General features: G+C 37.1%; 3 protein-coding genes across 3 annotated transcripts; all 3 read right to left on the reverse strand.

Annotated features, from left to right (window-relative positions):
• Nucleotides 1-890: 890 nt before the first annotated feature.
• LOC139901255 (uncharacterized) lies at nt 891-1,694 on the reverse strand. Its single transcript, XM_071883983.1, has one exon. It carries the CDS (start codon nt 1,692-1,694, stop codon nt 891-893), a length of 804 nt encoding a protein of 267 aa, XP_071740084.1.
• A 1,720-nt stretch (nt 1,695-3,414) lies between these two features.
• LOC139901269 (uncharacterized) lies at nt 3,415-4,551 on the reverse strand. The gene has a single exon (XM_071883997.1). It carries the CDS (start codon nt 4,549-4,551, stop codon nt 3,415-3,417), a length of 1,137 nt encoding a protein of 378 aa, XP_071740098.1.
• A 5,009-nt stretch (nt 4,552-9,560) lies between these two features.
• On the reverse strand, nt 9,561-11,407 carry LOC139871471 (uncharacterized). Its single transcript, XM_071859181.1, has 3 exons — nt 11,193-11,407; nt 10,542-10,607; nt 9,561-10,222 (listed from the first exon to the last, which is right to left on the reverse strand). The coding sequence occupies exons 1-3, from the start codon at nt 11,364-11,366 to the stop codon at nt 9,725-9,727; spliced, it is 738 nt and encodes a 245-aa protein (XP_071715282.1). The 5' UTR covers nt 11,367-11,407; the 3' UTR covers nt 9,561-9,724.
• Between the last annotated feature and the right edge of the window lie 15,469 nt (nt 11,408-26,876).

A 26,876-nucleotide genomic window follows, 5' to 3' on the forward strand; every position in this document is an offset into this window, starting at 1 on the left:
TATTTGTATATGTAGTATAGCACTACATAACACGTCCATACAAGGTTGGAATTTGGGGCTAGAATGTTAGATATGTATACACATGCGTATAAATGCCAAACCTTACTTAACCAGCTAATCAGGAGTTGTTATGGGTGTTTAAAAAAGCTTGACTGTTGATGTTGATTTTCCGTTAAAGATCGGTGTAGGTTTTGTTAAATTTTCCAAGTGGTAGATTGTTGAGGTATGTATAAGTTGAACAAAATTGAAAAATGAATTTGCCTGGAGACCCTTGCGGATCGCGAGGGTGATGTTGCCGGATGAGAGCTAGTAGGTTGAAACGCGAGAAAGGAAGTCTAGAGAATAAGTTCCAGATTCTGAAGATCTCGCGGAGCGCGAGACTTAGGTAGCGAAACGCGAGGTGGGGCTTGGCCATCAAGTTGGTGGATTTCGTTTACTCATACTGTAATTGTGTGCACGCAATTTATAGTAGAAAATCTTTAGTTTGCGTCCGTGGACTAAATTTTTCTTCATGTTTGGAGTTGGGATATAACCACGTTAAATCCTTGTGTCGATTACGTTTATCATTTTGCTTTATTTTTTGGTGGATTTTGTTTTTTTTTTTTTTGAAAAGCAAAATATATTATTATTAATGGAATATTTAATTACAGGATCCTATACTCATCTATACAATGAAATGGAGATACATGTTGTGTGGAACTAAATTATGAGGGTAGCCGTCGGATACCATAAAGACTAGCGAGGGCATAACAACTTGAAAAAACAAGCCGGGGTAGAGAGAGGAACAGTGACGATCAAGCGCCAACAAAGTTACTACAGACTAACCCGATTAATCGAACCCTCAGTAGAAGATATAGTATTCGAGGGCTACGCTTGAGAGTAGGAGCGTATCAACCGATGCCGACACGATGTGGGGGATCCGCCACAAAGAATGAAGGATTGATGAGCCATTGGTGCCATATGATAGGTTTATTTTTACTCAATCTTTTGGAGATCCAGCTAAAACTTTGAGATTGAATTTCGGAGAGGATCGATGCAATGGACCAGACTTTTTTGGAGAATACTTTTGCGTTTCTATGTTTCCATAACATGTAACATGTAATCCATTTGGTTGCTTGCCATATTGAAGAGCCGAGATTGTTGTGTGTGAAAGTTTGCTTATTGATGATAGCGTCATTAAGGTTTGAAATTAGTGAGTGGTCTTGGTTCCACCAATCTAGTACGTGTTTCCATATTTGGGCCGATTTTGGACAAAGAACAAGAGAATGCTCAATGGTTTCTATGCCCGATTCGCATAAAGGGCAAAGGATGGAGTCGAGATCAATACCACGTTTGTCTAATTCGAATCTAGTAGGTATCTTTTTTTGAAATGCTCGCCATATGAAAATGAAGACTTTTTGTGGTAGTAGATTGTTACGGGGAATCGTCATGTTGAGGGTATTACCACCAAGCTTAAGGGAGTTTATCAAGTGTGCCATAGATTTGGTGGTGTAAGTGCCCGAAGGGTCGAGAGAACATTTCCAAGAGTCGGGTTTTTCGGACAATGTCACGGAGGAAATTATATTGTTTAGTTCAGTTAATTCATTGAGAACACGGCCGTATGGAGATCGTGACCAGCACCAATTACCGAGTGAAAGTCCATTATTTTGCGTGATTCTTTCAGCGACTGTTGCTTCTTTATTGGACTCGAGCATGTATAACCTGTGGAAAAGTGTGCTGAAACGTTCCGACCCAAACCAAATGTCATTCCAAAATTTAATAGAGTCACCATTTCCGAGGCATTTTGTGATGGCAGTAGAGAAGGAAGTCCCGCATTTGTTCACAACCTTGCCAGCTTTGATGATTTCTTTCCAAACTGTGCGACCTGAAATATTCCTGCAAGAAACGTCAAATTCCAACCCCCCCCTTTCCCGTATATACTTGTGATAATTTTAACCCAAAGCGCATTTTCCTCGTTTTTAAAACGCCACCACCATTTGCATAGTAGTGAGATATTTTTGCTAAATAGGGAACCCACGTTTAACCCACCATTTTCGTAAGGAAGTAGAATTTGATCCCATTTTACCCAATTAATTTTGTTTTCAGAGGATGTCCCACCCCAAAAGAATTTGCGTCTTTTGGCCTCAAGGAGATTAAGGATGGAGGTAGGTGCATGGAAGAGAGAGAAGTAGTAGAGCGGTATACTACTTAGTATGGATTTAATGAGGGTGAGCCGACCTCCGAAAGATACGGTTTTGGCAGCCCAATCGGAAAGCCTTTTATCAAACTTTTCCACAATAGGATGCCAAGATGAAGGGTGTGATGAGGGGATACCGATAGGAAGGCCGAGATATGTGAAGGGAGTGATACCGGTAGAACAGTTAATGTAGTTTGCCATTTCTTCGGTTTCGGGAGGGGAAGTTCCGATACCGAAAAGTTTACTTTTTCGGAAATTGACATTGAGTCCAGAGATTTTCTCGAAGCATTTAAGGAGTTTGGATATGTTTTTGGCGTTCCTTTTACTCCATTCCCCGAAAAAGATGGTGTCGTCGGCATACTGTAGGTGGGTGACCGTGACGTTGTCATTCCCTACATTGATACCATGAATATGGCCATTAGAAAGTGCCCGTTTAGTAAGAATGTTGAGTCCTTCAGCGATGATGATAAAGAGAAAAGGTGAGATGGGATCACCTTGGCGAATGCCCCTTTCAGGGGAGAATTCCATTGTGGGAGAGCCATTAACAAGGATGGAAATGGATGAGGACGAAAGGCACGCACGAATGAGATTAATCCATTTCGGACCAAATCCCATGTAGTGCATGGTATTAAACAGAAAGTTCCATTCGATGCAGTCAAAAGCTTTTTCAAAATCAACTTTAAAAATCAGACCTTTGCATTTTTTTCGTTTAAGTTCGTCGATAATTTCGTTTGCAATAAGAACGCTGTCTAGGATGTTGCGACCTTTGAGGAAGGCTGTTTGTTCTACCCCAATGACCTTGTGGATGACTTTGGCGAGGTGATTAGAGAGGATTTTGGTTAGAATTTTATAATAACTGCCGATAAGACAAATAGGACGGTATTCGTTCAAACCGATGGGATTAGGTTTTTTGGGTATGAGGGTGAAGAAAGATGCATTGCAGCCTTTGGAGATTTCGGAGTTGGTCCAAAACCATTCGAGTGCTTTAATGAGATCGTGTTTAATAAGGTCCCAGTATTTCTTAAAGAATTTCATATTAAAGCCGTCGGGACCGGGCGCCTTAGAGCTATCACAATTGGAGAGTGCGTCCCAGATTTCTTTTTCGTTGAGTTCAGATTCGAGTATGAGATTATCCTGGGGGGAGATGTATTGAAGGTGGGGAGCATTATCGAAGGGGCAATGGTTATTAAGGTTATTGAATTTGAAGAGGTTATTGTAGTAGAGGTATGTTTCTTGTTTTATGACGTTGGGGTCTTCGATCCAGGATCCGTTAATGGATATGCCGTGTATGTTGTTTTTACTTGTGCGTTTTTAATGTAATTATGGAAGTATTTTGAGTTTTCATCGCCTTCGAGGGCCCATTTAATTCTTGATTTTTGTTTTAGCATGTTGGTTTTAGTTTTTTCTTTTTCGAGGTGAGAGAATTTTTCATTTAACCAATTATTTTTCTCTGTTTCGGACAAAGGTCTAGATTCAGCAATGGCTTCCCATTCGTTGATTGCATTAAGGTGATCTTGGATTTGGGAGTCGATGTTATCAAGTTGTGTACTATGTTTTTTGAGTTCCATTTTTACATTTTTGAGTTTGTTACGAAATACACAGTCAGGGCGGTTTCCAGTCGTTGGGAGTGACCATGCCCGAGTAATGACGGAATCAGCATCTTTAAGGTCGAGCCATGTGTTAAAAACGCGAATAGGTTTAGGTCCGGAGTCAGCAAAGGTATTCCTAAGGAGTATGGGGCAGTGGTCCGAGAGGTCACGGTCAAGAGTTTTGGAGGAGATGTTAGGCCACAGTTTGAGGATTTCATCGGAGACAAGGAATCTGTCTAGTTTACTAAACTTCATTCTTTTTATACAGATTCGAGTGAATTTTTTTCCGCCGAGTGGCAGATCAATGAGATCGGAATTGCTAATGAAATTGTTAAAGTTATTAGCCCAATGTTGATTAAATTCACAGTTCATGCGTTCAGAAGTATTTCTGACTTCATTAAAATCACCGAAGATGATGAATGGGAACGTGAGAGAGTTTACGAGAGAGGATAGTTCTGACCATAGTCTGATTTTCTTGGATGGGGAATGTGGGCCGTAGACGTTGATAAGAGCGATCTTTGAGTCATACCCCGCCCATGACCCGCATATAGCAAGGAAAAATTCTCCCTCGATAGCATAATCGAAGGAGAATATATTACAATCCCATATCGTAATGATACCCCCTGAAGCACCAACCGAATCTTTTTGTACGAATTTGAAATCCGAGTTTCCCCAGAATGATTCAATGATATTATCTTGGGTTTGTTCGCATTTAGTTTCTTGTAGCCCTAGAATTGTGGGTTTCTCTTTATTACAAATACGCTGTAGCCAACTGATTTTACCCATTTGCCCAATACCCCGGATATTAAGAGAGATCGTACACATTTATAACAAAAAATTATGAACGAGGAGTAAGGAACGAGATTACCTTGAGTTCCAACGGATACCGATGCTTTGCCCGAATTCGTTTGTGTCGAGGCTAGCGTCTCTTGAGGAACCTGCTGAGGCTTTGGTGTTGATACGCCTAGAAGTGTTCTCCGAGCTGTGGGTTGGAGTTTTGCCGCGATTCGATAATTGAGAAAACCTTAATTTTTGTCCACTCCTGGCTAGGTGTTTGATATAGAGCATGTTCGATCTAGGACGAGTTTTTGGATTAGGATGAGGGGCCACAGGTGGGATATGGTTCGAGGTGTTCTTCTTAAGGATATCGTCTTTGATACATCTTTTGAAAGGGTGATCTTTATCTTTTGGGATCAAGATGGATTTTGCACGTGCAGTGGATTTTTGTTTCGTTTTGGTTCTGGCTTTGCCAATGGAGAGTAATTCGTCTAGGTTAAATGGATCAGAGGATTGTGTAGGAGGTGGGTCAGGCATGAGGTTCACAGGCGAGATGTGCTGATGCTGTTTCGGGGAGTTATGATCGTTTGTAATTGATTCAGGGTTAGGAGTGTCTGGATAAGGTGGGTTGATAGTGCTCGGGATGGTGGGAATAACAGGGATGTGGTTTGATGAGCTATTGTTATTGGGGTGTGGGGTGTTGGGCTGAGAGGTGGATAAATTGGGCTCAATAGGATCTGATAGAGTGGGTTTAAAGCAATTAATTGGGCATGGCGTTGCCTGGGCTATGGTTGGATCAGAGTTAATTGGGTTATCAGTAGGGTAAGATGATGACTCGGGTACTGTGGAGTCACGGGTATTAATGGTATCATTAATGTCATCGTGGGTAGCGGCATATGAGGGGACAGAGACGTTAGGGCAGTTAATGTGGGGAGTTGGGGAGTTAATGTTGAAATTGCAGGTATCCATGCGTTTCGAAGGTTGGGGAGAAGGTGTATTTTCCGGTAAAATGTCACCGGACTTTAGATCAAAGTTGTTTCCAGGATGAGTATGTTTTGTTTGGGTCCTACAAATCTCAACATCTTTGTTATTCCTTCATTAGAAATTTGTTCAATCGGAACCTCTAAATAAAGAAATTAATTTTTCTTGGGAACGCAAGAGAGCCGGTTTGTACAACCAAGTTTGAACCTGATTTGAGTAGCTACCGGTCTATCAAAGACGAAAGCTTCTTGTCAACCAAATATTATATACTATGTTCACTTTATAATATGTCCAACATTAAGGTAAAATTAATACTCCGTACTACATAACACGTCCATTACAAGGCCAAAAATTTGGGGCTAGAATGTTAGATATGTACATACACATGCGTATAAATGCCAAAACTTATACACGAAATCAAAATACTAAATCAACAAATATCACACAATTAATATTGTTCATACTTGGCATATTTGAATTACTCTACATCTTCCAAAACCTCGTGTACTTGATTTTCCAACAACTTATGAGGAGGAAAGTATTGAAAACTCGATATATTATCCGCACTTACATAAACAACTTTATACATGTCATAATGCGTATAAACCTTAACATATTTGAAGACATTTTGAAGGGCTTCACGATGATCCTTTTTTAGGACAAATGAGTAACATGATTGAAGATTCTTCCACACGTAAAAATTGATGACCATTGGTCTACTTGCGCGCTCTAAACAAATACCGGCAAGGGCACCATCCATTTTAGGAAAGTGAGATCTAAATACCAAAAAACACATGTACGAAAAGTCTTGCTCGTTCATTTTGGAATTAGGCAAAAGAGAAGCCGTGCTGAAAGAAATGGTGTCGCCCGTTGAGAACTTTGCGGCCGGGTATCCGTCCCTTGTCTCACCACCATGAGCGGACATGAAGTCGTGATCGAGTAGAACAACCATTGTTTGTAGATTTGTCAACGTCGAAAGCTGACATAAGAAAAAATATGTTACGAAGTATATAGGAGGTCTGTTTGTGTGTGTTCGTTGTCCTAAGATAATTTAGTTACCACTATTATTGTTAATTGTTTTTTAAACAACTATTACGACATCGAAAGCCTGGTGTGCTATAGGGTATACACATTTATTCACCACAGCGGAATCTTTGAGAAAACCTCCCCTTGATTCAAACCTGCGCCAACTAGGACTCAAATCCAAGCCAGATCTGGTCAGATTGCACACGAACCACAGTTGTCTATGACTTCGACCGTTCTTAGTAGTCCAAATAAAATAGTCGTTTGAGCAACGGTTCTTTGTAGGGTCAAGTTGGACTTTTTCTGAATGTGATGATTATGTTATCATTTGGTGAATGAACGACAGATACAGGATTTTTTTGCAACATGTATCAAAACCAAGTGACTTAATTGAAAACGGTGAACTTATAGGGTATGTCTACGTATATACGTATTTGATCACACCAGGGTGTCAATGATTCTGGCGGGCTATAATACTGTTAGTCACGATAATTACATTATGATGGTGATTTTTCGTGAAGGATTACGGAGTCAGGGGTCGGATTGATGAGTTTGTTGTAGGAGAGATTTTCGGGAGATACGGGTGTTGATTTGACTTCTCGTTTTTCGCGATCTTGTGCAAAGGAATCATCGGGTTATCGGATTCAAATGTTCAAGCGTAACTGGAGGAGAAAATTAATAGCGGGTTATTTAACCGGTGGATCTCTTTGAATATTAGATTCTATTTAGCAGATACATAGATCTATGTGTGTTAAAAATTTGGCAATGATCTGATTGTTGGATTTTCAGTTACGATTTGGAAGTTGCTGCATTTTATGGGTGACTTTTTCGGGTTTGATGACGCAAGTGCGAGACGGTTTGTCTTGTGAAACTTTGGACGATATGAGCCAGATATCTCAGAGATGTTGGTTTGTAATGGAAGCTCACGTGGGTCTTACATTTGGGAAGTGTGGTATTCAATGTGAACACATCTGGTATGGAAATCGATAGTGGTAGTTATCGGGAAAATTTGGTACTTGCGGGTTTTTGTAATGGGATGACCAAGTAATTGGTTGGATATTCCAAGATACTTGCAATATGCGGGTGAGTTAGAGCTTCTTATCACTAAGATAATTGGTTGTTGAAGGATGTCAGATAGAACATGTTTAATGGGCGCTTGGGTTTAGTTGATAGTTTGTACAACAAAGCAAGCGGTTGTTCTTCAGGTTTCCAATTAGGAATCCTTAGGTGATGGAATGAGTGAAAAATCTTGTAAGTCCCGGACCTTAAGCATAATGGAATTCTAAGGGTTTCGGAAACTCGGTGTGAGTTTGGTATCGAGCTAGTGCGAGTTAGATGACTAGTGGAGTTGTGGAGATGGTTGCTTGATGTAGTTCTTCAATGCTCTCAAGATTAGTGCGTTGATTCCAAATAATAATAGGACTTCGAATACTTGTTTTACTATCTAATGGCTAAGTAATTTGCTACTGACTGGTGGTACAAATCAAGTTTCTTCTCGAGTAGCCGCGATTTATTCTTAAGTACAGTGGGTGTGTGAACGATATGAGGGGTTCAATGTATGTGAAAGCAGAAAGTTGAAAAGGTGGGAGATTTCAAAGTGGTGACTGTGTTCTCCGCTGGGTGTATTGAAGAATAGTATACCAGGGCGTGTGTTAGGATTTTCTGACTTTTGGGAATGAAAATCAAAGATAGATGGGTATTTTGTACGGGTGATCATTGACGTGTCGGTGACAGGATCAGACGTTTCTAGAGCGATGAGTGAGGCGGTTTTGTCTCATGTTAATATCATGTAATTGAAGTCTCAAGCACTTCAATGTGGTGAAGAAGCCGAGATGGCCCAAGCTAGTAATTGAGATATTCGATTATCACTCAGCAGTGTTTTTGTGTCGAAAGACTTCCTTCCGTCGTAGTATAGCGATGTAGAAGTGTTGCGTGACCCGAATAGTTTATCCGAGGGTATCAAAATGAGTCAATTCAGCTAATCAGGATTTGTTGTGGGTGTTTAAACATGATTGACAGTTGATGTTGATTATTTTTTTTTGAAGATCGGTGTAGGGTTTTTCAAAGTCTCCAAGTGGGAGATTGCTGAGGTATGTATTTGAACAAAAATAAAAAAGAATGGGCATGGAGACCCTTGCGGATCGTGAGGGTGATGTCGCCAGATGCGAGCTAGTAGGTTAAAACGCGAGACAGGAAGTCTGAAGAAGAAGCTCCAGATTGTGAATATCTCGCGGAACGCAAGACTTAGGTCACGAAACACGACGTGGTGCTTGGCCAACAAGTCGGTGGATTTTGTTTCCTTGTTTGTTACTCCTATATATTGTCACCCTAGACTCCTGTAATTGTGTGCACAAAATTTGTGGTAGAAAATCTCTGGTTTGCGCCCGTGGACTAAACTTTTCTTCGTGTTTGGAGTTGAATATAACCATGTTAAATACTTGTGTCGTTTACGTTAAAGTTTATCGTTTTGCTTTATTTATTCGTTTGTTATTCGTGGATTTTGTGACTGTTGCAATTTTGTGTATTGTTTGAGTCTTAAAATCATAACAACTTTGTTATTCCTTCATTAGAATTTTGTTTCGAGCCCAACTTCTAAATAAAAATATTACTTTTTCTTAGGAACGGAAGAGAGCTGGTTAGATATAACTTAACCAAGTTGAACCTGAATTGAGCAGCTACCGGTCTAGCAAAGATAAAAGCTTCTTCTCAACCAATATTCCAATAACCAAATAATATTTTCAAGGTAAAAATATCACTAGAAGCAAACAATTTGTAAAAGTAGTACTACATAACACACCATCAAAGTCCTGACTTGAGTGGTATGAGGTGCGATCTAACTTGGGGTATTGTCAATTCAGGGTGATGCCAATATCGCTGAAAGTGGTTATGTCTCCTCTGGGTGATGCCACTATCGCCGCGATTTAGATTTCCTCCTAACGTGTATGTGAGTGACATATGATCGCGAAAGTTGTTATATATGTCCTCTCTTGATGATGCCAATATCGCCATTTGAAAAAAAAAGTACTACATAACATGTCCATTATAAGGCCGAAAATTTGGGGCTAGAATGTTGGATATGTACATACACATGCGTATAAATTTCAAAACTTACACATGACAAATAACTAACTCAACAAAAATCACACAATTAATATTGTTTACACTTAGCCTATTCAAATTACTCTACATCTTCCAAAACCTCGTGTACTTGATTTTCCAACAACTTATGAGGAGGAAAGTATTGAAAACTCGATATATTATCCGCACTTACATAAACAACTTTATACATGTCATAATGCGTATTAACCTTAACATCTTTGAAGACATTGTGAAGGGCTTCACGATGATCGTTTTTTAGGACAAATGAGTAACACGACTGAAGATTCTTCCACACGTAAAAATTGATGACCATTGGTCTACTTGCGCGCTCTAAACAAACACCGGCAAGAGCACCATCCATTTTAGGAAAGTGAGATCTAAATACCAAAAAACACATGTACGAAAAGTCTTGCTCGTTCATGGAATTAGGTAAAAGATAAGCTGTGCTGAAAGAAATGGTGTCGCCCGTTGAGAACTTTGCAGCGGGGTATCCGTCCCTTGTCTCACCACCATGAACAGACATGAAGTCGTGATCGAGTAGCACAACCATTGTTTGTAGATTTGTCAATGTCGAAAGCTGACATAAGAAAATTATGTTACGGAGTATATAGGAGGTCTGTTTGTGTGTGTTCGTTGTCCTAAGATAATTTAGTTACCACTATTATTGTTAATTGTTTTTATTAAACGAACTATTTCGACATCGAATACCCAGTGTGCTTTAAGGCATACACTTTTATTCACAAAAACATAATCTTTGAGAAAAACTCCCCTTGATTCGAACATGCGCTAACTAGGACTCAGATCCAACCAGAGCTTATACCACTAAGACAATAACTCCGGTGGTTATTATTTTTTGTTAATGTTAATTAATATGAGTAATTAATGGCAGTACTTACTAGTATTTCACCGAGTAATTCTTTATCCTCGTTAGACCTCTTGATCCATGCCCCATACCATATAATCTGCATGACAGGTACAATACCGTATCAATATAAAAATTCACTTCGGAGCTAAAATTATATAATATGTTATTCAAATAAATTTAACAACTCGAGTAATAGCTAGCTAGGTGATCCCAATTAAAAAGCGTTCATTTGATATTTAAATCGATTAAAAGAAAAATTGGTAACTAGAAACTAATACTGTATTTGATTGCTAAATATACATGTTATATAGAAAATTCGTATGACAAGTAACAATTACTTAATACAATGCGTAAGTTCTAATTAAAACACATAATATATTGTGAATATAAGTAAATGATAACCAAACTACTCCAAATTGTAATGTAAATCAATTAACAACTAATTAATTAAATTATTATACTGAGATTGTGAAGTTTTCTAACTAGGCCGACAATTAACAAATGAGTTTAATAGAGAAATATAAATATAACACTTTGTCGGACAGAGCAAAAAAATCAAATTTTGCTACGTGCCTACATGTCTTTTTCAAGTTTAGATTCCATTTGTTTTAAGCCTTCAATTTCTTCCTTTTCATTAGTATATGTAGATTTGATATATAGGTAGAGAGGATAGATATTATACCATACTGCCATGATAGCTTTTGAAGATGGAAGAATGAATGCAACCAAGTTTTTCAGTAAACACAGAGAATTGTTTCAAAGTATCCACAAGTTGATCAACAATGGCGATTGTTGGCCTCAAAACACACATAAATATGTCCAGATTCTTGTTGCTAAAAGGCATGAAGGAAGCCATAATTATAATCTACTGTATTAATTAATGTATATATGTGTATTGTTTATGGAATTAAAATATGATATATAGGAGGAGTTACGTAAATGGTGATCCTAACTAGAGTACTATATATTTAACTAACAAAATGGACGGTAGTGCATACTTTTGCAGCCGTCTAGCTAGGCGTTGAATTCCATAAAAGAATGCTCTCCAAGTCTTATTTGGCTTCTTTATTTGTCTGGATCCCATGCAAAATAGAAGAGTGTTAGTATTAATCCTATCATAAAGACTTAAAAAGGTAAAGCGGTTGTCGGGTAATTTGTGATCGGTTTTTATTGTTTCTGTGTTGTTTATCGTTTGTTGTTAGATTTGGGTTATTGCACTTGATTTTGTATTCGATCCAGGATCATTTTAATGATCCGGTTGCTCAAGGCTCGGGCTTGTTAGCTTTTGTTCTTTGTTTAGTGATAGAGATTGTTTTATGCTCCCGAGCCTTGGAATGCTTTTAGTTCGATTGTATCTTTCTTCGTCTTTTTCATCTATTGATTAAAAGACTTTTTTTTAATGTTATCGTTATTTTAGAAAAGAAAAAAAAATGTTAGTATTACAATTCATTACTTATATAGTTAATTATCAATATAACTCAAACTTTAACCTGTGTAATTATTCAACAACTAGTAATGGTTTAGAATTGAGATACTGTAATATATAAAAAATGTCGTTTCAAAATATACAAGATGATGCATTGGTACAAAAAAATCATAGTTAGAATTCTGACGAAAATGCCAATATATATGATTAGTTTTAATTTTAGTTTTAAGTAGTAACTTTACGTTTATAAGTTAACCTCTTTAATAATAAATACTCCGCATGATCAATTTTTTTATTATAACTACTATACTATTATTTATAACTATTATTATTCTTATAATTAATAATAATTATAATTATTATTAATTAATATTTGCGTTATAATTATTATTATATGATATATGATTCTCTTATACTCCTATCTTGTTATCTTGGGCAAGAATGAAAATAAAAATGGTCAAAAAGTTACTCCTTTTGATTATGAAAGTAGACTCTATATATGTTGTATCAATAGTAAAAAATATTATACAATATATCTATATCTATCTATACATCAATAACAACAACAAAAAAACCCAATATAATATGCGTGATATATGGAGAAATTGAAATGTAGACAATCTTTCTCCTTTCTAAAAATAAAGACAAGTCATTTCTCCACTCAGAGTGAAAACACTCTCAAAAGTAGAGAAAGTCATCCATCTCTCTATTCGACAGATAGAGAGATTGTTTTCGAGTGGACCTCCGGCCAATATATAGAATTTTTTTTAAAAAAATTAAATAAAATTAAAAATAAATTTGAGACGCAATGAAAATGGTAAAATTAAATTTTCATGGGTTTTAAATTCCGCCTGAAATTTAATTTATGCTCTAAGAGTCAGTCAAGTCGTCAATAAGTCGACATCTATACTTACATATAATCATGAAATATGTTTACGTGTTACATTCTGGTTAAATTATGACATGTTTCATTTCAAGAATTTTTGTCAGCTTTTTCTCATTTTTTTTTATTAATTAATTGTATATTTTCTTTTTTATAAGTTGTAGTGTAAGACCCAAATATTTATTGTACATAATGTATTTATGGTGTACGATGCGTGTATGAAGTGTACGTGTTGCTTGCTCGAACGCCGAAGGAAACTGGACGTTGTCTGAAGTGACAAGGTGTGTACGTATCTTTTCAACCCTAAATAAAATTTGTGTTGATGTTTCAAAGCCTTACCATTGGAAAGGAAATCTTATTACGTTTCCAACGATATTTGATTCATCGAAAACGGAGCTACGGTCAAAAAGTTATGGCCAAAACAAGTTTCTGAAAACTGACCTGTAGGTTGGAGCGGCGCTCCACCTTTCGGCGCGGCGCGCCGAACCCGTCTGATGCAATTTTCAGTTTAAAGGTTTAAATGAAGGGTACTTTGATCTTTTCACTTAGGGTCGGTTTGGGGTCATCAAAGCTGATCTAGAACTCCATTGGAGCTCATTTCTCACCCACACAAACACTCTCATCCACATTTAGAGAGAGAGGAAGAGTTCTAGAGTGAGAGAGCTTGAATTGGAGAAGAAGGAGCTTGAATTGATCAAAGTCTCGGGTTTTAAAGTTGTTCACCTCGTTCCTAGCTACGTTTTGGTTGTTGTGGTAAGTTCTAACTCCGAATTTCATTGTTTGATTTGATATTCAAAGTTAGGGTTTGAACTTAAATTGTTAAGAAACCCATTTAAACTCATGAAATGAGTTTAGTGATGCTAGTAATCGGGTTTATTGTTAGTGTTGGTGGATTTTGGGTTGGTGAACAAATTGGTTATGTTTAGAACTTGAATTTGAGTTTAATCACTAGGTTTAGTGATTATGGAAGTATTGGAACCCATTTAGGGTTATTTGGTTGACTAATTTTGACTATGGGTCAAAATTAGGGTTTGGTGACGGTTATGACCCAATTGTTGATTTAGTAAGGTTTATAAACTTAAAATGGATTAAGTTGAAGTATAAAACCGAGTTAAATATGTTTTGGTGTCAAAACTTGCTAATGGCGCGATGTTGACTCCTTTGGGTCAAAAGTAGGGTTTAAGTGTCATTTTGGGCAAAATAGGTGTTTAACACCTATGATTGGGTTTGATTGGCATATTAGGACCATTCTCACTTGTGTTAGTGACTATTGGTTAATTTTGGGCGCGGTTTGTACTTGGAAGTGCATTTGGGTCGAATTTGCTCTAATTGTCAAATTGGGTTGGTTTGTAAATCCAATCTAAGTGTGTTGTTGAATTTGTGATAATGGAATAGGTACTTTCCATTGATGAGTTGCGGATTACTTGGAAGCATTCATCAAGGCGACAAGGTGAGTGTTAATATCCTATGTGCACATGTATGTGTGGAATGGGTGCGGGTCGGGTGAAGTGGTTCTCGGTTAAAGAGCTCACTTCACATATAGGTGGTCTTGACGGACTTGTGTATTGGTCCAATTGGCACGGTTGTGCGTTTTGGTTGTTGGTATCGGTATTTGATTTAGGAGTTAACCTTGGACGTTTATATATTGTTGTATTGTCGTGATGTAGCTAACCCTCCGGGTGTAGCTTCTTGGCGTTGTTCACATCGTCGTTGGTGAACTTATGTTTGTTGATGCATATTTAGCTTGTTGCTTAGTGATCGTACGGTATGCTTACATTAGCTTGCCTTTATGCTTGGATGCTCCGGTATGCGGTATTTGTTTATTTATGTGGCGTGTCCATTTTATGCATATATATGTATGTAGTATGTTATCACTCACTAAGCATTAGCTTACGCTCTCGTTGTTGACATTTTTTTATAGATTGCTTGGATGCGGTGGCTCGGGTAAGCGGGGACTAGTGGACTTGCATAGTTGCTTTAGAAGGCTTGCTTTTGGATTGATTAGGATTGGGTAGCGTATCCCCAATCGCCATGCTCGGCCTTTATTTTGTATTACAAATCATGTGGTTGGAAACTTGTATTTTCGTACGAAAGTTGTAAAACGGCCGATGTGGGCCCGGTCTTCGTAAAACTAATTTTATTAATGGAACGTGTTAGTTTTATCTATTATAATATGTTGTGAAAACCGTTTAGTCTAAATGTGTCGGGAAGTGGTCAAACATTTTCGCATTTGGGACTTTTTGGGACAGCAGCCTGTCCAGGCCCTTTGGCGTGCCGCGCGGGGTCATGGCGCGCCGCGCCATGTGCTGCACAAAGAAATTTTTTTTTTATTTCCGCGTAATTGGTTGGTTAACGGGTTGAGTTGTTACAAGTGGTATCAGAGCATGGTCTAAGGGATTTAGGTGACTTGAGATAGGTACCTAGACTTACACTTTTGTGTGTGCTTAATTTGTTGCGGGACTTGTAGGATTACGGGTCGGAATAGGTTATAGTTAGTGCCTTGTTTGTAGGTGGACTAACGTTTATATTAATAATGTGGATATTATTAATATACTTTTGTGTTGTGATAATAATTCTCGCGTGTGTTTATATCGCGTAGAATTTTGTTTGTGTTTGTTTATATCATCAAGCGAGGCGGTCATTGTACTAACAAGTTGATACGGCGTGTATGCGTAATAAGGACTTGCAAACCTTATTACGGGTGCAAATCATGTCTAACAAGTGATGTACGACGAGTGTTTAGCAAGATGGGACGGTGTTGTGCGTGTAGTCTATACGTTCGTGATCTAATCGTTTGCATCCCTTAGAATGAAAACGGAAAATGGATGCGGAACGAGTGAGCCTATTCACAAAGGGAAGGATGATTTAACGTTAAAGATTGAGGCCGTGTTTGAGCAATATGTCTCGGTTTTCACCGGCAAAGTTAGGGAAGTAACTAAGGAGTTGGTCGAAGGACAAATGACGGAAATGGTCCGAGACCAAGCGACTAAAGTTGTAAAGGAAGAGTTTGAAAAGAGGCTTCCTAAACCTCGAGGTAGTGATGATGAAGATGTACATGCAAGGTTAGGATTACATGGTGCTCATGGTAAGAGGGCACGAAGTACGCCTGAAGGCGTCGGGAATGTGAAGAAGAAGAGTAAGAAGGGTTACAAGCTCACGTGCTTTAAGTGTGGGGAACGGGGTCATTTGGCACAAGATTGTACGGTAGTGCCTTTAGGCTCAATCAGGTGTTTCATTTGTCGGATGGAGGGACACCGGAAGTCAGAGTGTTCCGAATCGCATGACGATCGGGTTAGGAGGTTAGAGCGGAAATTCATGATGGGTAGTGGAGCACGGAAGCCCAACAGCGCTACATCAGGTACCTTTAGTACGAAATTATATGTTGTTCGTTTGTAATAACATGCGGTATGTGCGTAAGTCTTAGCTAAACTTTATTCTCCGTTGGAGATAATTCGTAGCAAGCGGGCGGTTTACGTTTATGGTTCCGGTTTGCTCTCAGTAGAGTGTATAAGTGGAGTGTTGTGCCTTGATCCTATGGTGCGAATCCTTGGGTGCTTAAGCATTTTGGTTGGTATCGGGTAGTTAACCTCGTTTGAGTGAGACCCTTAAAGTCTCAATGGTGTTGTGCATGTTACTGATATGGGTAACGTTCCTAATGGAAGTACCCTATGGTGACGTTTGATTGTCGGGCGAAGGGCATAAGACTTGGTGCAACCAAGCATTCCTTAGTATTTGGGAAATGTTTCTACCAAACCATGAAAATGGGTTTTGGTGTTCGGTTGTTAAGCGCGTGTTCGCTTTCGTGTTGAAGTTGATGAACCATGAGGTTCGTCGGGTGGATTGAAATTCTTGAAATCTAGTGTTGATCTCGATGTATGTTGGTAAAGGAGTCTACGTGACGCGACATTAGGTGCCTTTTTATACCTACTAGCGTGGTGTTCGACTCCGATTGTGTTGCGGTTACATTGTACTTAGGGTACCGAAGTGAAACCTTTAGGTACATGAGCGATCAGGTGAAATTTGAAAAACTAAAGCAATTGGATGATTGCGAGTGTATAGTTCATGTAAATTGTGGTACACTTTTTATTCGAAGTGTTTAAGGATAGGTTAGGATCCTTGGTATGCTCAAAATTGAAGCAAGAAGTGGTGATGGGCCGTGTGAACCCAATTATTGGTAAAGTATGCCTTTGGTAGCATCGTGCGGGTGTACGAGATGCGGTTATGGAACGTAGTTCCAAGTGGGGGAGTTACACTCCCGCACGAGGAGGTTTTAGTGTGAGATTTCGAACAATGCTTTTGGTAGATCCGAAATTTGTGTCAGGACCTAGATTTGTTCAATTTGTGGTAGGGTACAATTTCGGTTAAATTGTACTTATGAGTTTGGATTTGAAATATCACCAAGGTAGTAATGTGGTAAATCTCGTTGAGAGATAATGGGCGGGTATGGTGAGCAAGGTGAAATCCCTCGGTTAAGGGATTCTCTTATAGAGAATTATTGCTTTGTGCGTATATTCGATATAGGTGGTTCTTGCTCGATTGTGTGAATGGTTAGTGGTATCCGTTAGGATTCACTATGGCGTAGCAGAGCGCAATGTTACGCTACTCGCTGTTCGAGGCCAAAAGGGATCACGGATTGGTGGAGCATGACCTTCGGGGTCCTCTGACTTCATCATGAGATCGTTGATTGGTGAAGCATGAACTTCGGGGTCCGCTGACTTCACCATGGGATCGTTGATTGGTGGAGCATGACCTTCGGGGTCCGCTGACTTCATCATGAGATCGTTGATTGGTGAAGCATGATCTTCGGGGTCCGTTGACTTCATCATGGGTGTAGTGTTATATCAGTGAAGCATGACCGTTGACGGGGTCCGTTGACTTCATCCGGTGTTGAGTGATCTATCGGTTGTTTTATACACCGATGGTGGGGTCGTAAGGACCGTGTGGTGTGATCTATCGGTTGTTTTATTCACCGATGGTGGGATCGTGAGGACCATGTTGTGTGATTAGTAGGGCGATAGCCGTGTTTCGCTCACATGTTGTTACGGGTATGACAATAGTCGATTTTGTACACCTTAGGTTTAGCGTTGCCATAGTCGTTTTGGGCGCTTTTGGTTTTAGCCGTTGCTTATGATGTTAGGATAGTGGCGTATTGGTTGTATTGCGCACTACAAAGGATGTTTAGTGGTAAGTGTAATCCGTAAGGATTCATGTGGTTCGATCTTCAACGTTCGGTTCGTTGACTTTAGGTTGAGACTTGGTCACATTTAGCGTTGTCCTTGGTAAAGGTACGCTAAGGAATTGATATCTCGGTACGAGATTGGTTGAGTTTTTCCCGATATGGGGAAAAGAGCAGGTTTTAGTGCTCGGATAGTGGTTTTGATAAATCACAGTTGACGATTTTAGTTGTTAAAGGTGATTCATTGGAAGAATTGTCTAGGAAAGTTCGGATTGGAACTTAGGATTGAGGGTCGTTGAGTAGTTCCGGATTGGTTAAGTGGAAAAGATCACGAGGACGTGATCGAGTTTAAGTGGGGGAGAGATGTAAGACCCAAATATTTATTGTACATAATGTATTTATGGTGTACGATGCGTGTATGAAGTGTACGTGTTGCTTGCTCGAACGCCGAAGGAAACTGGACGTTGTCTGAAGTGACAAGGTGTGTACGTATCTTTTCAACCCCAAATAAAGTTTTTGTTGATGTTTCAAAGCCTTACCATTGGAAAGGAAATCTTATTACGTTTCCAACGATATTTGATTCATCGAAAACGGAGCTACAGTCAAAAAGTTATGGCCAAAACAAGTTTCTGAAAACTGACCTGTAGGTTGGAGCGGCGCTCCACTTTTCGGAGCGGCGCGCTGAACCCGTCTGATGCAATTTTCAGCCTTTTTTAAAGGTTTAAATGAAGGGTACTTTGGTCTTTTCACTTAGGGTCGGTTTGGGGTCATCAAAGCTGATCTAGAACTCCATTGGAGCTCATTTCTCACCCACACAAACACTCTCATCCACATTTAGAGAGAGAGAAAGAGTTCTAGAGTGAGAGAGCTTGAATTGGAGAAGAAGGAGCTTGAATTGATCAAAGTCTCGGGTTTTAAAGTTGTTCACCTCGTTCCTAGCTACGTTTTGGTTGTTGTGGTAAGTTCTAACTCCGAATTTCATTGTTTGATTTGATATTCAAAGTTAGGGTTTGAACTTAAATTGTTAAGAAACCCATTTAAACTCATGAAGTGAGTTTAGTGATGCTAGTAATCGGGTTTATTGTTAGTGTTGGTGGATTTTGGGTTGGTGAACAAATTAGTTATGTTTAGAACTTGAATTTGGGTTTAATCACTAGGTTTAGTGATTATGGAAGTATTGGAACCCATTTAGGGTTATTTGGTTGACTAATTTTGACTATGGGTCAAAATTAGAGTTTGGTGACGGTTATGACCCAATTGTTGATTTAGTAAGGTTTATAAACTTAAAATGGATTAAGTTGAAGTATAAAACCGAGTTAAATATGTTTTGGTGTCAAAACTTGCTAATGGCGCGATGTTGACTCCTTTGGGTCAAAAGTAGGGTTTAAGTGTCATTTTGGGCAAGATAGATGTTTAACACCTATGATTGGGTTTGATTGGCATATTAGGACCATTCTCACTTGTGTTAGTGACTATTGGTTAATGTTGGGCGCGGTTTGTACTTGGAAGTGCATTTGGGTCGAATTTGCTCTAAGTGTCAAATTGGGTTGGTTTGTAAATCCAATCTAAGTGTGTTGTTGAATTTGTGATAATGGAATAGGTACTTTCCATTGACGAGTTGCGGATTACTTGGAAGCATTCATCAAGGCGACAAGGTGAGTGTTAATATCCTATGTGCACATGTATGTGTGGAATGGGTGCGGGTCGGGTGAAGTGGTTCTCGGTTAAAGAGCTCACTTCACATATAGGTGGTCTTGACGGACTTGTGTATTGGTCCAATTGGCACGGTTGTGCATTTTGGTTGTTGGTATCGGTATTTGATTTAGGAGTTAACCTTGGACGTTTATATATTGTTGTATTATCGTGATGTAGCTAACCCTCCGGGTGTAGCTTCTTGGCGTTGTTCACATCGTCGTTGGTGAACTTATGTTTGTTGATGCATATTTAGCTTGTTGCTTAGTGATCGTACGGTATGCTTACATTAGCTTTCCTTTATGCTTGGATGCTCCGGTATGCGGTATTTGTTTATTTATGTGGCGTGTCCATTTTATGCATATATATGTATGTAGTATGTTATCACTCACTAAGCGTTAGCTTACTCTCTCGTTGTTGACATTTTTTATAGATTGCTTGGATGCGGTGGCTCGGGTAAGCGGGAACTAGTGGACTTGCATAGTTGCTTTAGAAGGCTTGCTTTTGGATTGATTAGGATTGGGTAGCGTATCCCCAATCGCCATGCTCGGCCTTTATTTTGTATTACAAATCATGTGGTTGAAAACTTGTATTTTCGTACGAAAGTCGTAAAACGGCCGATGTGGGCCCGGTCTTCGTAAAACTAATTTTATTAATGGAACGTGTTAGTTTTATCTATTATAATATGTTGTGAAAACCGTTTAGTCTAAATGTGTCGGGAAGTGGTCAAACATTTTCGCATTTGGGACTTTTTGGGACAGCAGCCTGTCCAGGCCCTTTGGCGCGCCGCGCGGGGTCATGGCGTGCCGCGCCATGTGCTGCGCAAAGAATTTTTTTTTTATTTCTGCGTAATTGGTTGGTTAACGGGCTGGGTTGTTACATGTAGTTTACTCATAAAATACAAACATAACAAATCTCTCTCACAAACTATAACAACTTTTATCCAAAATTTCAATTAATGAACGAATAAACTTATTTTATTTAAATAAAACTTAAGTATATAACTTAATAAAAATAAACAATCAAATATCTATATTAAATATACAAAATATGATACTCTGTATTTAAATAAACTTAAGTATATCAAATTTTTTTACATTTGCGGACATGTATTTTAGTAGATGGGCTCATAAACGTATCACTATATATTCTATTATTGATGATGTTATCATATTGTTTATTTTGACGTTATTATGTTATTTAATGTTGTTAGTGCTAGGTTATTTAAAGTTGCTACTATTAGGCTAAGCTATTTCAGATTGAAGAGTGTTAGTGGTATCAATATTTTGGAGGAATCTGTCGGCGATTTGTAATATGCCAATGTTCAAGAAACTGTGTCACATTCGATGAGAACAATTGACTGTTGCATTGCAATTATATTCAATACTAACGTGTATGTTACTAATGTTTTCAATACTTATTCTTTCAATTCTATTGTTATCAATAATAAAGGATCCACATAACAGCCCAATCTACAAAATTGATACTAATGAAATTGTATATTTTAGTTTTAAAGGACTTGTTAAAAAAATTGATGTCACACTCTTATTGTCAACATATGGTGTTTTATATTGATGAAATGATTTAGTAGATTTGAGTTTTAATTGTAAAAATAATAAATAGTGATGATGTCACAGTGTTACTGTTCCTCATTCATTCACTTATAGTATATATAACAAACTTTATTCATGGAAGGCAAGTTTAATATCTTCAGGTGAAAGACTTACTCTAGGGAAATCTGTGTTGAGTAGTCTCAGGATTTATTATTTGTCTCTATTTAAATGTCCAGAATCGATCCTTAAACTGCTTGAATCTATTAGGGCTAGATTTTTCTGGGGTGGAAGTAATTCTACTAAAAAGATGTCATGGGTGAAGTGGAATAAAGGGTTAGCTTTTCATGATCAAGGTAGTCTCAATGTGGGTAGTCTAAAAGCATTTAATATTGCATTATTAACAAAGTGGAGGTGGTGGTTTTTATAGAGACCGAATGACTATTGGATGTCAATTATAAAGTCTATTCATGGCGATGTTTAGAGATGATTTCGAGTAATGGATCCTCATCATGGAACAATATTGTGACGACTTGTTTGAAGAGTATCACTGATGGTCACCTTCCCTCTAATGTATTTCGTATGGAAGTTGGGAACGCAAGGAACGTTCGCTTTTGGCATGATCTATGGTGTGGTAACTCTACATTATCTTCTCGTTATAATCATTTATTTCATTTAGACGTTAATAAAGATGACACTGTCGCGGACAAGTGGGTTAATGGGGCCTGGCAATGGACATGGGCTAGAGAGAATTTAGGAAGTAGAAACGAGCAGATGCTTTCTACTCTTTATGATGATCTTATGTCATTCCGTGTTTCGGATCAGTTGGATCGATGGACCTGTTCATTAAACTCGGATGGTAGTTTTTTAGTCAAATCGGCTAGACATGTGATAGATTGTGTGTTTCTTTCGTCTTCCCCTGTTAAGACAGTTTGGTTCCAGTATATTCCGAGGAAGGTTGACATTTTTATTTGGCGGTTAAGGCTTGATTCTCTTCCCGTTCGTTGGAATCTCTCCGTGAGAGGTATAAAGGTAAGTTCTATTGTTTGTCCGTTATGTAGCAATGGGTTGAGTATGTTGATCACTTATTTTTTGGTTGTACTGTGGTTGCGGAGTTATGGATTAAGGTACGGGTTTGGCTTAATTGCGGGATGTCGGATTTTTCCTAGTGGGACTTGTTTATTGTTTGGCTAGAGGGTGTTTGATTTTGTACTTCTTCTCTAACGACCCGTCCTAAACCATCTGGACGAATACATTACATTTGGTAACATCGCGAGGTACTTGACCTCTATATGATACATTTTACAAACATTGCATTCGTTTAAAAAAGACAAACTTTCATTTCATTGAAAGTTGACGGTATGCATACCATTTCATAATATTTCCAACTATAATTTACTTATTAATAATCTTGATGAACTCAACGAATCGAATGCAACGTCTTTTTAAATATGCCATGAATGACTCCAAGTAATATCTCTAAAATGAGCAAATGCATAGCGAAAGATTTTTTTAATACCTGAGAATAAACATGCTTTCAAGTGTCAACCAAAAGGTTGGTGAGTTCATAAGTTTATCGTAAACAATAAAATTCATCATTTTGATAGACCACAATATTCAAATACAGTACACCTATCTCGTGTACAAAACCATTTTCATAAATCTTAGTAACCGTACACATATCTTGTGTACAAAAATATCATACACATAACCTGTATATAAAATCATTCTCTCGATACATAACATTCACTTTACTTTCATTGCTTGGCTTGGTAACCGACCTTAACATATAATGCGCATCAATAATATCCCCAAAAACAGAACATCTCGCCTGTATAATATATAAACTTCGAAGTACTAAACACCACGCCCACTAGCTCTTCCGTCTAGTGAACATTCTGGGTGGGGGTGTTAAACCCGGTAGCTACCTTTAGGATTTGCGTGAATTAGGGCCATACCCGATTCTAATTCTTAGGTTACCAAGCAATAATAATTAGGGGAAAAATATTCACAACAATTAGTGGCAATTATCACGTCCAACTAATTCAATAATAATCCACAGAACTTCTGTCTGCATAATAATTCATTCGAGGAATGTTTTGCTTGTGTCTATCTCGTCAAACATTTATAAAAGCATTTCATGTATTCGCAGTTCAAAATATATTTCAAAAGCATTTAATAAAGCAGTTGTAAAAACAGCACATGTATTCTCAGTCCCAAAAATGTAAAAAGTAAAAGGGAGCAAATGAACTCACGATACGATATTTTGTAGTAACAATATGCATACGACGGAACTGAACAATGCAGTGTTGGCCTCGGATTCACGAACCTATATTATTCATATATATATATATATATATATATATATATATATATATATATATATATATATATATATATATATATATATATATATATATATATATATATATTAAAACGTATACTTGTAATCGAACAAATATATATTATTATTGGTGATATGATTTTTATATATATGTCAATTTATATATTTTAAATAATAACAATATTAATATAGTTAAATTTTGTATTAAACATATTTTTATATAACCATCTTTTGCTGGTTAAATTAATGATAATACTAATAATAATACTAATAATAATGATAATACCGATAATAATATTAATTATAATAATAATTTTTGCTGCTATTAATAGTTAGAATAATAATGTTAATGTTTATATAATAATAATGATACTCATGATAATATTAGTAATAATATTTATAATAATCTGGTACATTAATAATTTTGATAATATTAATAATACATAATGATAATACTAGTAATTATAAATGATACAAGTACTAATGAAAATGATGATAATTTGTATCATTTTCATAGTAATAATAATATAAGTAATCACAATCATAGTGATAATAATAATACCTATTTTAATAATACTGATAATTCTAAAATTTTAAAAATAAATTTATTGATATTAATACGGATAACAATGATAATAATAACAATATTAATGATAATATAATAATAATAATCTTAGTCATAATAATAATAATAATAATAATAATAATAATAATACTAATTGTTAATACTTTATAATGATAATAATATTAGTAATCATAATATTAGTAATAATTTACTTTCTTCAATCATAATAATAATACTAAGTGTTAATTTACAATACAAGTAATTAATATACTAATAATAATAATAATCAAAATAATGATAATAATAATAATGATAATAATATTAACAATAATAATATTAACAATAATCATAATAATAATAATTTTTGTGATGAGAACTACCTTCCAATAGCCTTTATAAAAAAAATTTGCCCCGAGCCGGGCTCGAACCCGAGACCTATCGTTAACCCGAATACACCATTAACCATTCTACCGTTTCTGTTTATCTGAATATATCCCATTTTAATTATAAATAACCCATTTAATTTTCAGCTCAACCCAACAACTTAAATCCTACACGGCCCGTTAACCATTTCACAAGCCCCAAACTTTGCTAACCCGTATATATCAAATGGATTTCCTAAAGCCCAATCTAAAAACAGATTAATCGATCCATGTTGCAAAATTTAAATAAAAAAAAATTTCTATCAGGAACGAATAAGAATTGGAAGTGGGGCTTTAGGGTTTTGACAAAAGTAGAAAACATAAACCGAGTCACTTTTCATCATCCTTATTCCACCATCACCATCATCGTGTGTTTTCACTTTAGATTAACAGAAATAGAAAAATAGAAGCTGCAGTAGCAGCTACAGCGACATATAATAGCAGCAATAAGAGTAACAGGAGTATAAACAGAAGCAGGCACAGCGGTTTAAACGAGTGGCGGTTTAGGCTGTTTTGGTAGCTACAGAAATAGTAGAAACATAAGCATTAGAGCAGCAGTTTTTGAGGGTTGGTTCAAACAGAAACAAACAGTCATCGTTACTGTTTATTGTCATCATCCATGGTCTCGTTTTGTTGCAGGTTGAAAACGAACAAAACAGAAAAATAAAAATATAGCGAGTGGTGTTTAAATGGTGGTTAATGATGGTTTAAATGGTGGATGATGGCGACTAGGGGTGACCGAGGTGGTGATGGTAGTTCCATGGTGGTCTCGGTTGGGTGGTGTCCGGTGATCGATTGAACAAGAATAGAAACAGTAACCGGTGGTAGTAGCTGCAATAGTGTAACAAATGGGTTTTGGGTGGCTTACGGGGTGGTTTGGAACAGAAAGACAGGAACAATAAGTGCAGCAGGTGGCATGTGGTGGTGCTCCGATCTGGGACAGAATCAGTAAACAAGCAGGAACAAATGGGTCTCACTTTTTGGATTGTAACCGAATAGCACAAACAAGGAATGATTATAAACCGAATGTAGCAGTGGTGGTGGTGAAAGGAAATAAAAAAAATACAATGGGTGTGAAGGTAGCGGTTTGTTTGTGTTCACGATAGAAGAAACAAAAAAAAATTGAAAACCGTAAGTGGTTAGAAGGTGGCTCGATGGTTGTTGATGAAATACTTCAGAAAATATAAGAACAAATGGAGCCGAATAATGATGATGATAACTTTATGTTGTGGGTGTCGTTGGTGGTGATTGAGTTACAATATAGAAGAAGATCAATAGTATCGAAAGGAAGGAGAAATATAGTAGCTCACAGGTGGTTGTGATGGTGGTGGTTTTGGGTGTTGGAGGATGGTGGTGGCGAGTGATACTTGTCGAAGAAGAGAAGACATATATGGTTTGATAGTAATCAATTTCAATAATATGCACAGTTAGCAGCCCTCTCAATCCTTGGAGTATTCTACCGACACTTTTCCCACGAAGTGCTATATCGTGCCCATTGCTAAACAGTTAATGTATAAAAGTGTTCCTAAAAATCCCAAACTTTTAGATTAAATATATTTAATTATTTCACTCATTAACTGTTTGAAACCTGATCAAAAAGGTTCGATAATTATTTATTTTCTGTTCCAATTTATATGTACGGAGTACTAATACTCAAACTAAAAAGGTAAATTTTTTTTTTTTTGTCAATTCTATAATCTTCGTAATCGATTTACAGTTCAAATTTTATCTTAATCCATCATATATATGTATTAGATCTATATGAACACTAAAGAAATGCCAACAGAGTATTACAATTGTTTACTATTTAAGCTCGAAATCATTTATTTTCTATATACTATATGTATATATAAATACATTTTAATATCAGGTTTTATTATACAACTAAATATATATATATATTTTCAAATAAATATATTTACAATTAACATTCATGTATATATACATATATATATGTATCTATTTACAAATAATTATTCGTGAATCGTCGAGGACAGTCGAAGGTCAATTGAATGTATGAAACAGTTCAAAATTTTTGAGACTCAACCTAACAAACTTTTCTTATCGTGTCGAATTCGTATTAAGATTAAGTTTAAATTTGGTCGGAAATTTCCGGGTCGTCACATCTTCGAAGGACCGAATCGTGGCAGTTGTGTGTACTCTCTTATGGGCGATTTGGCGTTTCCGGAATTAAGTCATTTTTAATAATTCTTTTTTTAGTAAATGTAGTCTTTTTGATGTCATTAGATTACTTACTTTTCGTTGGATTAAACATAGAGGTCATTTAGTTTCTAATTGGAACTTATGG

Source organism: Rutidosis leptorrhynchoides, chromosome 1 (assembly GCF_046630445.1).
Source record: "Rutidosis leptorrhynchoides isolate AG116_Rl617_1_P2 chromosome 1, CSIRO_AGI_Rlap_v1, whole genome shotgun sequence".
Taxonomy (NCBI): Eukaryota; Viridiplantae; Streptophyta; class Magnoliopsida; order Asterales; family Asteraceae; genus Rutidosis; species Rutidosis leptorrhynchoides.

What these genes read in the sequence shown, in the direction of transcription:
- LOC139901269 (XM_071883997.1), bottom strand. Translation starts at nt 4,551, where the DNA reads ATGGGTAAAATCAGTTGGCTACAGCGTATTTGTAATAAAGAGAAACCC.
- LOC139901255 (XM_071883983.1), bottom strand. Translation starts at nt 1,694, where the DNA reads ATGCTCGAGTCCAATAAAGAAGCAACAGTCGCTGAAAGAATCACGCAA.
- LOC139871471 (XM_071859181.1), bottom strand. Translation starts at nt 11,366, where the DNA reads ATGGCTTCCTTCATGCCTTTTAGCAACAAGAATCTGGACATATTTATG. An exon ending in AAAGCTATCATGGCAGTATG is followed by an intron (nt 10,608 to 11,192) that starts GTATAATATCTA and finishes CCTGTCATGCAG; the next exon opens with ATTATATGGTATGGGGCATG. An exon ending in AATTACTCGGTGAAATACTA is followed by an intron (nt 10,223 to 10,541) that starts GTAAGTACTGCC and finishes TTCTTATGTCAG; the next exon opens with CTTTCGACATTGACAAATCT.